We start from the raw sequence: 17031 nt of genomic DNA on the forward strand, positions 1-17031 counted from the left end.
AGACATGCCTGGCCTAGGCCATAGCCATAGCTGTCAACTTTTCCCTGTTCTTGAGAGGAATCCTATTCAGAATAAGGGAAACGTTGACAGCTACGGCCATAGCACAGGACACAATCATTGTTAGGTGTAATTGTTGAATTGCACACTGACATGGATAATGCCTGCATGTGTAATGCTGAAGGGTTTAACATTGGAAAATTCCATTGTGGTATACTAAAGCTACGAAAGAGCTTTCTGAGTTTCTAGTTTCTAGCTGGGTCAACGTTCTCTCCTCTTTCACGTGAGTGTTCAACCTTAGGTCACATGATTAAGGTATTCAATTGCAAATTTTGAAGGGAGTTGTCTTTGTCTTTTGTTCCCAGGCACGGTGAGAGAAAGATGTGCTAATAATGCCTCTCCAGGAGAAACAGCCTCAGGCTGGAATGTAGGCTGTACGTGAAGAGAGAGAAAAAACATGGCAGCTAGGTCTGTTTCGAGTTATATAATATTTCAGAGAAGATGTGGAGCCTATGCTATGTCTTATGGAGCTATTTGGATGTATCATTGATTTGTTCTTGTACCTGTTATGAAGTTCTTGTTAGTAAAGCTTTGAATCATGTTTACGGGCCTGGACCATTTTTATTCCCACAGGAGTCAGCATTTATGCATCCAGTTGCTTCAGGCAGCGCAATATTAATATCTGCAATAATCACACCCTACAAGAGAGTTTTAAGAGGTTTCCTTGTTAAAGGACATATGGAAACCACATAACTAGCATTAGGGACATGTGGCTTAAAACACATTTTCTCAATACTTATCAGAGCTGGTTTGTGGGGAAACGCATCAGAATGCAGTATTTCAGAAGAAATGACAGAATAGATGTGGATTATGGCAAATGTTGGAGATGTAGTGCTTCCCATACAAATGGTGGGAGCTTAGTAGATGCAAAAGTAAATGGGAGTGTGTACACAGCTCAGTTAACAAAGAAAGAACCCATAGGCAATGGCATGAGAACAGAGCCAGAATTAGACAAATCCAGCAATTAGTAAGAAACTGTAATACAAATGGAAAAGGCGGACAACCTGAAACATGACCAAAGGCTCCGAGTGCAATCAATTCTCATTGACTTTTGGAGGGAACAGAACAGCTAGATAGGAAAGCTGGGAATTGGAAGAAAGCTGACTTTGTTTTTGTTGTGAGAGATTTCAGGCAAGCCAGTCTCAGTAGCTTTCATGAACGGCTTTCTGTTTAGACTAATCTTTAACAAGGCACTAACTTTCAGGCAAACAACAAGAACCACCACCTCAGAAGGGGGCCACAAATCAGAGAGAGATCTCAATATGAAGGCTGGGCCAGAGCAGCTCCCTCTAGTATTTTCAGCCGCATATGAACAAAACAAAACTAAAGCCGATACAGACATATTCTGATTTATAGAAAGGAGATTTAAATAGAACAACAGAAATAATAAGGTACAACAAGCAAGCAGGAAACTGCCACCTGGACTGTCCAATTAAAGCTTCTGGAGGGCAAAGGAAAGCGAGAAGAAAAATACGTTTTACATTCTTGTTAAATTAACCAAACCCTATGGGATTATTATTATTATTACTGCAGTGCCTGGCCTTAGAGTTATCATGAGTGCCTGCTCACTGCCTCATTTGGGCAGGCAGTTTAAGATCCTTCTGGGCTGTCATTCTGAAAAGGGAGGCACCTATGAAATAGCATGGCTGCCGGGGTGATGCCAATTTGATTTCTAAGACAGTATGGAAATGTAGGGGGTGCCCCTGCTTCAAAAATAGAGCTGGTTAACTCTATTCCCCAGTATTTTTTTATGTTTTCAAGCATAACGCCCCCCCCCACCTAAAAATAATAATAATCCAATTTTAAGTGGGCTAGAAAAAAAGAAAGAAATGGTGAGTCTTCCCTTCACCAAATGCAGGCAATTTCTGCATTAAAAATGTTTCATGTATCAGGAAGTCCAGTCTACTCCATGCTTGCTGGTTTTCTAAGGAGCTGAACATGCTATGTGCATGAGTAGGCAGCTGAGTCGTATCTGCAGGGAGGCAATGGAGCATGTTTCTGATGTGCTGTCCACCAGAGCTCTAGGCCTTTCTCAGACTTCGGTCTTCTTCTTCATCTCCATGCGGTAAATAAGCTGATAGCCATCATCCCAAGCATAGATCTGCCTCTCTTTGGGGTTGTACTTCATGCTGGAGTGAGAGCCGTATCGCTTGGGGAAGTAGACTAAGGGAGCATCTTCATTTGCCATTGAGCCGCTGACATCAAAGACACACTGGATACGAGACCGGCTGGGCAGTCGCGTGTTGTACACCACATAGAGCGCACCACAGATGACAAAAGCGCTCTCTGCATTCTCCCGGGGACATGGTGTGTCCCACATTTGCTCAATGTCCAGGGTTGCAGGGTCTAGCTTGGCCAGTTCAATGTTTCTTTCATTCTCTTGTGTGGCATAAATAGCCCAGATCCCTTCCTCGTCGGCCACCAGATCAATGTAGTTATAGGATGAAAGACCAAAGACAGGGATCTGCTCCTCGGCAGGGAAAACTGAACTATCCACAATAGTCTTGTTGGCCAAGCTAAACTTGATGACCTGGAAAGTGCCGTGTCTTCGGATATAATAAAGATGGCCCCCATATACCAAGTGTCCAGTGCCGACCCATGGATAGGGTAGCTTGATGCGTGCAGCCTTTCGTGTAGCAGAGAAGAGCGTGAACTCTCTCATTCTGGGGAAGACATACACGGTGTCATTGCTAGTGCCATCAAACACATAGATCTTCTCTGAATTTCCCACTGGGTCTTTGGTCCAGAGTCCAGCAGTGCTGCCAAACCGCTTTAGGATTTTCATGGCTTTCACCTGGGACACTGTGTCACTGCAATCTATAAAGAATAGTCATAGGATAGTTAACAGTGTGCTTTGCTCTCATTCTCAAATCTATAGCACAAAACTGCAAAGGAATCGTAAAAAATAGTGTACAGACATGTGGGCAAATCACAAATTCCAGAATATTTGTCCTATTCAGAACCTGATGCCTTAATTCCTACTGTTCCCACCCCTTGCTGAATCTGAGACTCTTGGGACTGGTTTAAAATTGCATTTCCATTCATTCGGTTGTATTGTGAAGAAGGTTGATGCCTGAAAAAGCAGTGTGTGCATAAAATACAAACATACACACATAAAATATATACCACCACCCGTCCTCTTTGTGAGCTTCCTGCAGACATCTGGTTGACAAATAGTACTAGATAAGACCAAAGACCTGTCTTCAAAGTGTCTCTTGCATTATGAAAATTGTAACTCCTAAAGTGGTAGAGACATTTGTATTCACATTATATTCACAGAAAGAATTAATTGCATGTGGAAGATATTCTCCCAGTCCTGCTAATTCTGCACTTTTCTCTGCATGATCCTCCCTCGTGAAAGGGAACTCAATAAATCTTGCCTCCTATTCCTTTCCTCCACCCCTCAAAAAACATGCACCCTTTGGTGGACTAGGGGAACTGCCCTCAAAGTCTCAAATCACTGTTGAATTAAAGCTAGACTTGCTTGCTTAAAAAGCAGCCTAAACAAGACTTGGCCTTTTAGTACTAATATAGCAAGCTGTTTCTGATTTATTTCTGGCAAACTGAATTGATTCTCTCCTGGCTTTGGCAGCTTAGCTCTACAACTACATTGTGCAGCTTAGCTCTAGCAACAAAGCTTTCATTACTATCTGTCTTGCAAGTCACTTATTTCAATAGCTGATTCTGCAGCAGAGCATACAGTTTCCATTGGCCGTCGCTTAAAACACTGAAGGTTGGGACTGAGTAGCCTCTTTGACCAGTTCTCCTCAAGGCCTAAACTTCAGGGAGAAGGTGTTTGGAAGTTGGGAGTATATTACATAGCTGTGCAGAGTTTCACAGCTGCTCCTTTTCTGATAAGGGATCATCACTGCATGGATGAATTATAGGTCTATCAATGTCAATCTTCTATGGCAGCAGCATCCATATTCAGAGGTTGCATACTGCTCATTGCCAGATGTTTGAGGAACAAGGATGGCTCACTCTGTCTTGCTCTGCTTGCTTTGCAGATGCAGATAAATACTGCCAGCAATGCATACTTGAACCAAAAACATTTGTTTAGAAATTATATTTTGTGAGAATTATGACCCCAGAAATGTATTTATATACATGTTTTCATGCAGATGATATGAGGAATCATAGATTAATGCAGAAAGGGGATAGAACAGATATGCAACTGACATGGATGAGAAACTTACAATTAATTCATGTCAAATTTATCTATACAGTGGTGAGTGCATCTTAGCAGACTTTAATCTGGAACAAAAGGACCAAAAACAACAAAGCACTGCAGCATGACAACAGTCAGATGTGAGGAGACACATGAAGAGCTAGCAATGTGGCAAATTGACTTTCTGGAATATGGTGTGATTTGTCTCAAGGGCACACAACAATGGAGTCTGTTCCAACAGCGGAAGAAATATACTCTCCCAGCTTCCCCAATCTCTAGCCCAAATGGAAAAGCCTTTCACAGGGAAGTCAGATTTGTGAGAAGCATTGGAGGAATCGCATGACTCACAAAACATTATGCCTGGGAGAATTGCTCACTTGCAATGGCTGGGATGTGTTTTAGATACCACAGCTGCAATCTTGCTCACAGTCTGCTTAAATCTGATTGAAGCCAATGGGACTTCAGCAGCCTAACTGGGTGCAGGATTCTAACCTGCTATGTCACAACCTTACTTGTTAAAGTACGCTAGTCCCTTATTTTATGGGAAGTAGCTGCTGCACATATATTGCAAAAGATCTTCCTTTCTATGTCAGGGATAACACATTGTCCCAACATTCAATCTATAATATTTTCCATCCATCCAACCCAACTGCTCAGCCATTGCTGTTGAAATTCCTGTGCAGACTGTAGTTGCACCGATGTCACAAATCCCTATTGGACAGTGCCTGTGACATTGTTTAATAATGAATTACCCTGCTCTAGCCTACTCCACTCCCTACATCATTTGGCGAGCATTAAATGTTCATTTGTTGTTGTTGTTGTTTAAAAAAATATTTAAAGGCTTTGCAGTTCCTCACAATGCATATCCACTTCCCTCCCTCCTGCTGCAGCAATGCCTCCCCATTTTGCTGCCCTCAGACTCCTTTGCCCAAAAAAGGGCAGGAAAGAAATGCAATAAAGAAAGAAAGGTTTGCTAAACAGAAGAGTCATTTTGTGAACAAAGAGACCCCTTCTTCCTTTTCACAGAACTGTGAACAGCCTTCGCAAATTTCATGCTGCCATTTTTAACAAGCCTATCAGTTCACCTCTACTATCCAGAGGGCAGAGGGTGTGTGTGGATTGAAATAGGTGTCCAGCTCTAGACTGCATGTGATCTAGTCCCTTTTAAAAGGTCACATAGCAATATTGGCTGTATTCCTCTTCCCCAAAACACAGCTCGCACCTCTGCAACTAATCACGGATGTTTGTGCCATGGGGACAAAATATAGCACTGATGGTCAATGCTGAGGGACTTGTAGAAGAATCACACAAAGCAAAACAACAACAACCACAACAACCATTGAAGCCTGCCTTGCAGGATCATCTGGCACGGCCATTAGTATGAGTGCATGCTGTGAGGTTGTCCACTCACCTGTCATTTTGTCATATTTCTCATTCTTGCGCTTCTTGGCACTGGCAACTTGATTCTCCATTAGTTTGTCATCCACCTCCACACAGGGTGGGGCAGGATTTTGAGTTTCAAGGTAGTCCACCTCTCGCTCCAGCCGGTCCACTCGCACTGCAGTGTTTTCCACCTCTGAGCGAAGTGTCTCCCGGTCTTTCTCCACTGACTCCAGCATGGACAAAACCTTGTTCTTGAAATCCCTCAGCTCAGTGGAGTAACGGCTGCTCTGATCATGCCACTGCGTGATCCGCTCCTAAGAGAAGGAGGAAAGAAGATAAGGCACCTTAGGAATGCCCCCTTGACATGCTAAACTACTACTACTACTGCTACTATTATTATTATTATTAAAATTTATATCCTGTCCTTCATTCGAGGATCACAGGGTGGTTGGCAGTATTAAAAAACACAAAATTAACCTACCCAACCTGGGACTCTGGTCACCATGTAGAGTCCAGGTTACATTTGTCTTGACAGATTGCACAAACATCTAAAATCAAGAATCAGGCTCCCAGAATTGTAAGCTTGGCTTTAAAGTCCTGGCGTGTTAAGATGCCTGTTCATTTTGAGATGCTCTCATCTGCCTTTTGGATTCTTAGCCATCCCTATGCACTCTGCAGTTACATTATCAAGACTTTCTGCAAACACATGCTCCTTTCTAGAGATAAGAAAACGCCATGCCTTTATTTTAGATTTAAAAAGCCTTCGTCTTGACACTTTTATTACCCTATCCTCCCAGTCAGTGAGTGCTCTGCATCCAGCTACCGATGCTCTGGATAGCTGCTGCAGGATTCTCAGATGAAGTTAGCTGATAAGCATGCAGAGTGCTGTAGAACCACTGAGTTTTGAAACAAAAGATCCAATTATGTTCTAAGGAGCTGTGACATTATGGAATGAGGAGCAAGGCTTTAAAGCCTGGCAAAAGGTTTTCAGAATGTCCTTGCATTTCCACACAGGGCAGCCCAAGAGTTCCAGATCTACTACCCCAGACTCACAAAGATCAGACCACCTGCACCTACAGGCAATAACCTTCCTTAATGGTCAACAGATAACGGGCAACAGACCATTATGGTTCCTTAGCTCGAACTGCAGTTCAATAATAATAATTTTCAAACCTCTGCAGCTCTAGAGGAACCTCCCTGCCCTGCCCCAAGTTAGGTGATTGCTGTTCTTCTGTCAAAGTTAGATACTCAAGTAACTGCAGAGCCAGCACCCTTAAATCCAATCTGGAACGCACTTTGCCCTGTGCGCAACACCAGGCCCAGAGGAGACCATTCTGCTCCCATGCTCTCACCTCTAAGACAGCGAGCCTCCTCTCCATGTACTCCATTAACTGATGCTGTTGCCCGTCAACAGCATTGGCCACGATAACCAGCAGAAGCAAGGCATGTTGGGGAGCCATGGTTGCAGTACCTGGTGTCCTGCGCTTTGCCTGCAGTCTGTGAGCTGCAGTCGAGCTCACACCATTGGAATGTTTTGACAGTTTCTCCGTAAAAAATGGGGGAGGGAGCACAGCCTCATTTGCTGCACTTTATTAAAACCAGATGGCCAGTTCTGGAGGAGAGAGGCCGCTCTATCCCATGAAGAGAACAGCTGTGAGACTTAACACTTTCACTGCCAGAATCATTCAAGCACCGAGGATGTGTGGCTGAGCAATGCCTCAATTATGGCAATTCCACTGCCTTCCATTTCAGAAGGCTTTTCCTTGACCATTGTTTGATCGTTCTTGGTAACCTTTTTTAAATGTTTCTTAATCTGCTACTATATTGGCTTCTTGCTTTGGTTTCTTTTCTTGCTTTATTATTATATTTTTAACTTGCAATATTAGCCAACTTGAATTATTCCTTTTTCTGAACCAGAAAAGGGGTGTGTGTGTGTGTGTGTGCAAGAACTCTCCATAAGTCTGGGTCTAGAAGATGGTAGGGAACCTCTGGTGCTCCAGAGATTGCTGGACAAGAACTCCCATCATCGCTGATCACTGGCCACATGGGCTGCTGCTGTTGGTGTCCAGCAACAGGCTTAACCTGACCCTTAAGAACAGACCCTGTTTCTCTTTATTTGAATTCCCCAAATTCCTGATTTTATTTGTTTCACTTATGTTTATTGGTTTTACATTGTGTTTTTTAAAAATGATATTTAATATATATTGTGCACTGCTCATAGATTTACAAACGATTAAGCAGTTTATCCATGCTTTTGACTGAACAAACAAACATCCGGAAGGCTGTAGGTTCCCACTCTTCATTCAGAACCTGCAGTGCTATTAGCAATGAGATATAGACTAAACTCTTCCCTAGTATACTTGATTTATTTTTCAGCAGTAACAACCCCTAAACAAATTTCAGCTGTGATCCCTTTTTTCTTATTTGACCTGTTTATGTAAAAACAGCATTTCAGGATGGTCGAGTCCCTTTTTCCACAACAATTGCACATACGCTGTAGGTGTGAAGGTGCAGAGATTTCTCACATCCACTGGCCATGCTCCAAACAACATGCCACAGCTGAACCTCAACAGAAAAGACAACTTGTAGGCACATGGGCTCTGCATATGCAGTGCAGAAATCTCAGCCACATTCTATTGCCAAACTGGAGTGGACTATCCACCAGGCCAGTTGGTGGTGGTGGTGGTGGGTGGGTGTTTAATACTACAATCTCTCAATATAAAATACAATAATTATGTTCTAGTTGACATAATTCCAGGATTAAAACTGCTAAGTCAAGAAAGACTGATCTTGAAGTTCCTTCCCCACCCATCTCCCTTGCTCATGGGGTTATCTGAGTGCCATTGATAGAAATGTCCATCATATAAGCCAATCCATGTACTAAATTCAATCTTCTAGGAAGCATCTAGCAGCTATTGCTTATGTACTAACATCAAAGCCCTAGTTCTGTGTACTTACTTTGACATCAACCGGCCATCTCCTCTGTCCCTTCCATTCCCCTGATCTCATTCCATTTCTTGTTGTGAAAATCACATACTGTAAAAAGCAAGGGCAGAACACAGAAGTCTCTCCAAAGTTTTGATGCTGCAGCCAAAGCAATGACTAGAAAACCACAGGGATGCTGATTTCTGGAACTAGAGTGAGATGCTATACATGGGGCAAGCTCAAATCTCTCTCTCTTACTTACACACATTCCTAGAGATGGAAAAATCACTCAATTTTTGTTTCAGTGTCTCATTTCAGATACTGAATCTTCAGTCCTCCACATTTCTGCAGCAATTTGAGATTTTTTAATTATAAAAAATCATTAAATTTCATCAGCATTTCTGCTGATAAGCATATTTCTGCAAGCAATTTTCCCTGATATAATGCGTTTTTGTATATGTATTTGTGTGCACAAAGTCTGGGTCTGAGAACAGCATCACAAAAATGTCAAAGAATAGCTGTGTTTCAGTTTGCATATTGGCTTGAGAAATGTGAAACAAAATCAAATTGCATCACTTTCCTAACCCTTCATTTTGCAGGATTTCACACAGTGGGCTGTTGTATGTCTCATTCTTTGGAAAATGTGTTTTTCTCACCATCCCTCACCAAAGTCCGCCTCGGGGGCCTAATCCATCCTGCCGGTCAATTTAATCCGACCCCCATGGCAGTATATGTCCTGGGGTAAATCCGTAAAAAATGCTCAGCAACTTCAATCCTAAAAAAAGCTCAATAACTTTGGTCAGCCCTCATGCATGTTCACTACATCAAATCTGGCCCTCTTTGAAAAAAGTTTGGGCACCTCTGTTCTAGAGGGTCTCATTTAACCTGTGTCCCAGGGAGCTTGCTTTGACATTTCATAGAAAAAATGCCCTTGTCTAGTTTCTGGTCCCCAACTGCTAGGGACATTTCTTGACTCTCTTTCTGCTAGTGTGGAGTAGAGATGTCATAGGCTAGGGGTTCCTCAAGTGAGGAACCAATCTGAGGGGTTTTCCATTGTTTTTAAAAAGCACAGTTATATCACATGAGATATTTCCAGTGAGGGGTGGCTAACAAGGAGTTCAAAAGAAATAAAGTTCTTATTGAGTGTCACAGTTATATGGGCAAGTCTTCAACCAGGTTCTGTGCCCTAAGAATGCCCCAAAACAAAAATATTTTGCAGTACTGGTGAGAAGTCATATTGGGCTTTATTTCTGTGCAGCCCTTTTGCTGCTTTCTTAACTTACCACCTCCCAGATTATCCTATTACTTTTCTTACATTTTGAACTAGTTTATTCAACATGGAATTTGATAGTAGATAATACGATCTGAATTGAGTGGATACATTTTGTACTCAGAATCTGATTCCCAAGTACAAAATAAATGCACATAGTGTCATTTATGAAGGGTGCCTAGGTACACAAATCTTGGCTTTCGCATGCTAACTAATCCTGAAAAAGTCGCATATCGTTTGCAGGTGTCATCCACAATTTATACATAGACACAGTTAATAAATGATGCCATTGCACATAAATTTTATATAGAGGAATCAGATCCCAAGTACATAGTGTATCAAGTGGCAAAACTCTTGATTTGACATAAGCAGCAAATTCTAAACGTTGGCTCAAACAATATGACAGGAGGCCCACATTTATGATAGAATAATGATCGTCTTGCTACTCATCCTTGGGAAGTCAATGCAGTGGTGATAACTCAACAGGACCATTTAGGCCATCAATGTGGTTCAAAGTCTTGAGTTCCAGGCAGGGTGCAAGTAGGACTATTGCATGCAAGTTTTATGGAGTAAAAGAAGTAATGGGGTACTAGTTGATGAAGTGATTATGGGAAAGACAGAAGGCTCATTCATTCATTCATTCATTCATTCATTCATTCATTCATTATTGCAGTCTTTAATACTACCTGGGCTACTTGAGAACACTCAACAGGTGTTTGACAGATTCAGTTGCCTCACCTGCTTTCAGAACATGCCTCCACTTCATATGCAATGCCAGAAGTGCTAGTCTTTACCCACTTGGATGCTCTACAATGGTCAGAATATGTTTTCATAGGGAATGGACCTCTGTTCTCATTCAGACATGGAACACAAAACAAGGCTTCACATCTTGCTCTAAGGCTTATGGCCAAATTAGTTTATGGTCCCTGCCATGTTGCAACTCTAGAGTAGTTTTCAAACAGAGGTTCCTAGAGTTTATCTATCATTTTTTCCAGAGAAACTCAGTAATAGCAAATAAAATTCCCTGGTGCCTGCCTGTAATATGTAGATGCAAGAGAATAATCTTGGTAGCTTTAATAGGATATCCTACTAGAATAGTTTTCCCAGTAGTGATGTATAGAAGTGAGAGCTGGACCATAAAGAAGGCTGATCACCGAAGAATTGATGCTTTTGAATTATGGTGCTGGAGGAGACTCTTGAGAGTCCCGTGGACTGCAAGAAGATCAAACATGTCCATTCTTAAGGAAATCAGCCCTGAGTGCTCACTGAAAGGACAGATCCTGAAGCTGAGACTCCAATACTTTGGCCACCTCATGAGAAGAGAAGACTCCCTGGAAAAGACCCTGATGTTGGGAAAGATTGAGGGCACAAGGAGAAGGGGACAACAGAGGATGAGATGGTTGGATAGTGTTCTTGAAGCTACCAGCATGAGTTTGACCAAACTGCGGGAGGCAGTGGAAGACAGAAGTGCCTGGCGTGCTCTGGTCCATGGGGTCACGAAGAGTCAGACACGACTAAATGACTAAACAACAACAACTAGAATAGTGCAACCCTATTCATTCCCATGGTTGTCCAATAGACCCAGCATCAGGGATAGTGGTATTCCCTAGAATATGGCCCAAAATCCTCTGTTAAATTGTTCCATACAAGTCTGGTTAATATTGAGCATGTTATCTGAAGGTAGATAATCTGAAAAACCCTCCTGCCCACCCTCCACCGCAAAATCCCTTTTGCTCAAAGAAAGAGCATCACTGAAAACCAGGTTTTTTCTTAATTAAATGGTTTTTGAACCATTTTCCCGATTCCTTGCTCCTATTCTTTATTTTATTTTATTTATTCCTTGTTGCATTTATTGCAATTATATCCCACATTTTCCTCCAAGGAGCTCAAGGTTCTTCCCACTTCTCATTTAATCCCCACAAACTGAAAAAATGATGGAGATTTGAACCTTTATAATTGAGATGAAGACCACTAACATTAACTGACATTGAAACAGTAGCCAATGGAAAGAGGCCCAGAAACATTTGAGTTCAAATGCATTTCATTTGATTAAAGTGGGGGTTTTTTAATTAAAAAAAACAACCCTCACTAACAAAGACAGTTAGAAATGAGCCACTGCTTGCCTGTATTAGCAAAGCAATCAGGTCTACAGCAAATCTCGCAATAGATCAATATCTCTCTGACAGTCTAGTAGCGTTATTGTAGACTGCAAATAGTTTCTGATTAATTTCAGGAAAGAACAAGTTCACTTTTTCTGGAGCTTCAAGGTCACATGCCCTGCCATTGGACAAGCTAGAATGGCTCGCAAAGCTTGCCTGTAAGGAGCAGCTGATTTGCCTGCCCAAGAGAGAAGTCAGGGCTCTACACCAAATCAGATCAGTGGCCCATCTAGCTCTGCATAGTGTGCACTAACTGGCACCAGCTCCTGTCCTGTTTCCAGGAATCCCTGGAGATGCCAGGGATTGATCCTGGATCTTCTGCATGCAATGCATCTGCTGAGTTACAACCCTCCCTGCGAGGAGAGAAATGAAATGGGAGGTTTGCTTATGTAGATAACTCTCCCCACACTATTACTCCCACCATCATCACAAGGGTAGCACTGCATTTGAGTTCCAAATGTTCATCTTTGGTAGGGTAAAAAGAAGGGGGAAGTACAGTGGCATATCCAGTATTTCTTTCTAGGTTCTGCTACAAAATTTAACATGAAATTGTTGTAAACAAAAATTGCCCTTTTCCTTTATGGGGTATCCAAGAGCCCATATAGAGTCCTTACATAGGTTCCCTATTGGTAGGAGAAAATAACAGAGGCCAACCAGAGAATATTGAGAAGCAAAGCAGCTAGTAAGCTGGATCTTTATTGATCTGTTGCAACAGGGTGCTCCCCACACACGCAGGAGAGGAGGAGGACCCAGAAAAATGGTGTGCAAAGCCTTATAAAGACTTTTGAAATTGCCCTCCTGTAGATCAAGACCACCCCCAGAAACATCATACATACATCACAGAAGGGGTGTAACCTAAGACCACCCCTCAGATACATCACACCTACATCACAGAAAAGGCAGTCTAAAACAGAAATTTGAATATTGTTTTTCTCCTGTTGTTGTTTATCTCCTGTTTGGCAGGTTACTTGATTGGATTGCCTGGGGAGCCCGGCCATTCTTTTGTAGTGATAAATACTTAGTTCCTGGGCCAGGTCACAGGCTCACACCCTATTCATATCTTAAATGTGTCCTTAAGACAGGATATGTGAGGAAAGAGACAATGGGGAGGTTTCCCACTTTGACCTTGCAGAGAAAATATTTGGTCAGTTTAGGAATCAAAATGGTTCCAGGTTGGCCTTCCTGTGCTGATCTATGTATGTGCTTGGTTGGTACACTTATGAACATTACCATATATCTAAGACCATAAAATTCCTATCACAATATGAGCTAGTGATTCATTTGGTCCCCCGCCAGCAATACCAAACCACTGCTGCTCTTTTTGGCGTGCATTTATTTTTCCATGATGGGTCACTTGCCTTTAAAGCAGCGTTATTGGGCAGCCAATTTTGTGCACTTCAGATGTTTTAGCATTCCAGCTTCCATTCTTCCCGTTGATTGGCTATGCAGAGTTGTTTTCCAACAGCTTTCGGAGGCCACCATGTTGGCTACCCCAGTCTGCTGGGTAAACAAAGCAGCTCTACATTTTTCTACCTCTTTGACTTTTGTGTAAGATAGCTTTTACTCAAAGGCTTATGGTGCCACCTAGAGGCTGCACCAAAATCATTTCAATATTATGCCATCTAAATAAACGCAAACTTTAGCAGAGGCTCTGTAACTTGCTATAAGGACAAGATTACTTTTCATTAGATAGTCTTGCCTCTTTTCAAGCAGCTGAAAAGGCCCTTTATGTGTGGTATGTTTTTTTCTTTTCTAAATGTACTGAATAAGGTGGTCACTTCCTTATCTCGACAACAGAGGAAATGCATCACCAAAAATGACAAAAAATGAAATGAAATGTTCATATGCTCATTGATATATAAAGATGCAAATTTAGAAATGAGTAGAATCAATTTTGGGTTTTTATCTTGCAATTTTATGCTGCAAACTTCCCTGAGATCTACGAATATAGAGTGGTATGCAAATTTAATAAATAAAACAAATTTTAAAAAATTGAAATAAATCTCACATCATAGTGGAATGACCATAACCAGATGGCCTATAATGCCTGGCTCATTCTGCTGCCCAGGTGTTTTCGTTTAGTCCTGTCTGACCCTTTGTGACCCCAGAGACCAGAGAATGCCAAGCACACGTCTTCCACTGCCTCCCGCAGTTTGGTCAAACTCATATTCATAGCTTCGAGAACACTGTCCAACCATCTAGTCCTTTGTCGTCCCCTCCTCCTTGTGCCCTCAGTCTTTTGCTGCCCAGGTACTAACTGCTAAAAGCAACTTCTAGGCCACTGCTCTTCCTTGTATGGTCCTTTATCTTCAAACCAAACTCAATTCAGATCATCTTTCAAACAGGTGTTTGCAGGGGATGCCCTCGAATACAAAACAATCTTATGTAAAGTAGACCAGCCTAGCACTAAAGCAGTGCTGGTTAGGCTTATGACAGGTAGATATAATTAAGCAAGGCTTAATTTGAGCCAGGGCTCCAGACTCCAACTTTCAGTGTTAGGGCACTTGCATGCATCTGTCGGACAAGGCACCCCCTGCAAACACCTTTTCCTTACACTGCTGTGACAGTTCTCCACAGACTGAATATAGAAGCACATGAGATAATACACTAGAAACTGTTCCATTAGCTGAGACCTTAATGAGGAACATAGCATTCTTCCAGCTAGGTTAACGCGTCCCGGGTAACATGGTTTACCTATCAGCGTTTTTCTCAAGATCTCATATGCATTGAACACCACAGTCTGTTTCAAGAACTGGTGCAACATTGTGAAATTTCAAGCTCCATTACACAAGCTTTTGGAGGTGTCCCCCCAGTACAAATAGCCTAACAGGAAATTATGGTACTTCTGAGAATAAGCAGAGAGGAGCAGGGTTGACCAGACATTGTGGTTTCCAGATCTGATCCCCATTTCCTTTCATTATATGTAGTGGAAACAATTTGATAAAGGATTAGAGCAGGTGGGGCCAAATCCATGCCCTCCAAACGTTGATGGACTACAGTTCCCATAATCCTTGACCACTAACCTTGGTGGCTGATGGGAGTTGGAAGTTCAGCAACATTCAGAGGGCACCACATTGGCTACTTCTAGAGCAGAGGAATGGCCAGATTTGGGAAGGAGGGCAGGGGAGATTGTGCAGGTAATTACTTCTAATGTAAACATCTGTTCATACACCTCCATAAAGAACAGTGCACATTCACAAGAATGCAAACACATAAATGGTAATTTCCAGATTATTCAGTATAATGCTCAGAAAAGCTAGGGATGCCATACGTCCGTAATTTCCCAGGCATAGCCAGTATTCAGCCCTCTTAAACAGCATCCGGGCTGAAATTGATGAAATGTCCAGGAAAATCTGGACTTATGGCAGCCCATGTTGGAAGTGTAGATTTTGGTGAATTTTGTTCAAAAACCTTTTTTAAAAGATATTTTGCAAAAAAAAAAAAAAAAGCTAAACAACTTTGGCCCAAAAAAGCTCAACAGTCCTGATATTTATAGCAAAGTACCCCAAAGTTCGCCAACCCAAATAAGCAACAAGGACTTTTAAGTATTTGCTGTTTTCACAACTTTGGTGTTTGAACTACCAACTCTCAGCCTAGCCTACCTCTCAGGGCTGTCGTGAAGATAAAAGGGGAAAGGGAATAGGGAATACTGGATGGAATCCCATGTCACAGGGTGACAAATACCCCACCTGCACAAATATTTCAGCTTGCCAGACACAATGATCCCCATTTCTCCCCGCCCCCAAACCACTGTAAGCTGCTGCAGTTCTAAGGTATTTTATTGTTTTTGTCAATTCATTTTGTATGCATATTTGTGTATTGTGTTTAATGATTACCCGCTTCTCACTGGCAGGTCCCTGGGCATGTTACCAACATTTAAAGGTCAATGTTAAATACAGTTAAAAGTGTCACAGGAATAGAGTGAGTCCTGAAAACCCCACCTCTCAAATGTTGAAGGCCAGATTAAAGATGGTTACTGTATATTAATAAATAACAGCTCATTAATGACAAGCAGACCAGTAGTGATGCGGGGGTGGGAAGGGAACATAGAAAATCAAAGAGGAGGGCCTGCAATAGCACCATTTTCTTTCCTCGGTAGGAAGGAAACCTCATTTCAAGGGAGTTGCTTCTGCATAAAACATACCGAAACCAGACATTTCTGTTGTGTTCTGTAAAGGGCAGCACACTGGTGAATGAATGAAGGAAATAACGTGGACATGAAAAAAGTGCTTCAACAAACCTACCCCCAGTATCCTCCCCCATCCAGCTTCTCCTGCTGCTCTGGGGGGAGTGTGGGTCGGTGTATTCCTTCCTTCCTTCCTTCCTTCCATTCCTTAGCAACAATGATTAAATGTTCTTAGCAATGGTGTTGCCTGCCAAGTGCTCAAACATTAGAGCTGTATCTGTGCATCGGGAGGTTTGGCTGGCACCTTCATTACACACCTGTAGGCGCCTGGTGAAAATGTTCCTCTTCAAGCAGGCCTTTGGCTGATTGGCATCCAATGCCCTATTGAATGCGTTGTTCTTGTTTTTACTATGTGTTTTGTAGTTTATATATTGCAATTTTATGTTGTGAACTGACCTGAGATCTGATGTAGGGCAGTGTACACATTTAATTGAAACTGCAGCAGCAAAGAATTGGGGGGGGGGAGGGGGCTCCTGGCCTTAACCTCCCCCCAATATTATCCCTTTTACCTTCCAGCAGCCCTGCAAACACATACAGGGACATGCACAAACCCACCCACACTCCCAAGACAATATTTAGGGCTCCACATCAGCTATCCAGAGTATTAGCACTCTTTATTTTGGTACACAGGAAGCTGCCTTATACAGAGTCAGACCATTGGTTCATTCTAGACAAGTGCAATGACTATCCGTTGCCCTCTGGGATTTCTTGCCCCAACAATACCTAAAGATGTCATAGACTGAACTTGGGACCTTATGCATGCAAAGCGGATGCTCTACCACTGAGATTAAAATTTTCCCAATTTTTTATTTTTAAAGGAAATCTTTCAATTAGACCTTGGGACTTGTAACCATAAAACACGAGTCATAAAACAGCAAATGAA

At 42.2% G+C, this 17031-nt stretch overlaps 1 protein-coding gene across 1 annotated transcript; it reads right to left on the bottom strand.

Annotated features, from left to right (window-relative positions):
* Positions 1-1390: 1390 nt before the first annotated feature.
* On the bottom strand, positions 1391-7155 carry OLFML3 (olfactomedin like 3). Its single transcript, XM_079980696.1, has 3 exons — positions 6961-7155; positions 5637-5922; positions 1391-2874 (listed from the first exon to the last, which is right to left on the bottom strand). The coding sequence occupies exons 1-3, from the start codon at positions 7066-7068 to the stop codon at positions 2090-2092; spliced, it is 1179 nt and encodes a 392-aa protein (XP_079836822.1). The 5' UTR covers positions 7069-7155; the 3' UTR covers positions 1391-2089.
* Between the last annotated feature and the right edge of the window lie 9876 nt (positions 7156-17031).

Source organism: Podarcis cretensis (assembly GCF_951804945.1).
Source record: "Podarcis cretensis genome assembly, chromosome: 6".
In the NCBI taxonomy this organism is placed as follows: domain Eukaryota; kingdom Metazoa; phylum Chordata; class Lepidosauria; order Squamata; family Lacertidae; genus Podarcis; species Podarcis cretensis.

Excerpts from the sequence above, each read along its gene's own strand:
- OLFML3 (XM_079980696.1), bottom strand. The coding sequence starts at position 7,068 with ATGGCTCCCCAACATGCCTTGCTTCTGCTGGTTATCGTGGCCAATGCT. Across the intron at positions 5,923-6,960 it reads GGAGGCTCGCTGTCTTAGAG|GAGCGGATCACGCAGTGGCA; the intron begins GTGAGAGCATGG and ends TCCTTCTCTTAG. Across the intron at positions 2,875-5,636 it reads GAAATATGACAAAATGACAG|ATTGCAGTGACACAGTGTCC; the intron begins GTGAGTGGACAA and ends TATTCTTTATAG.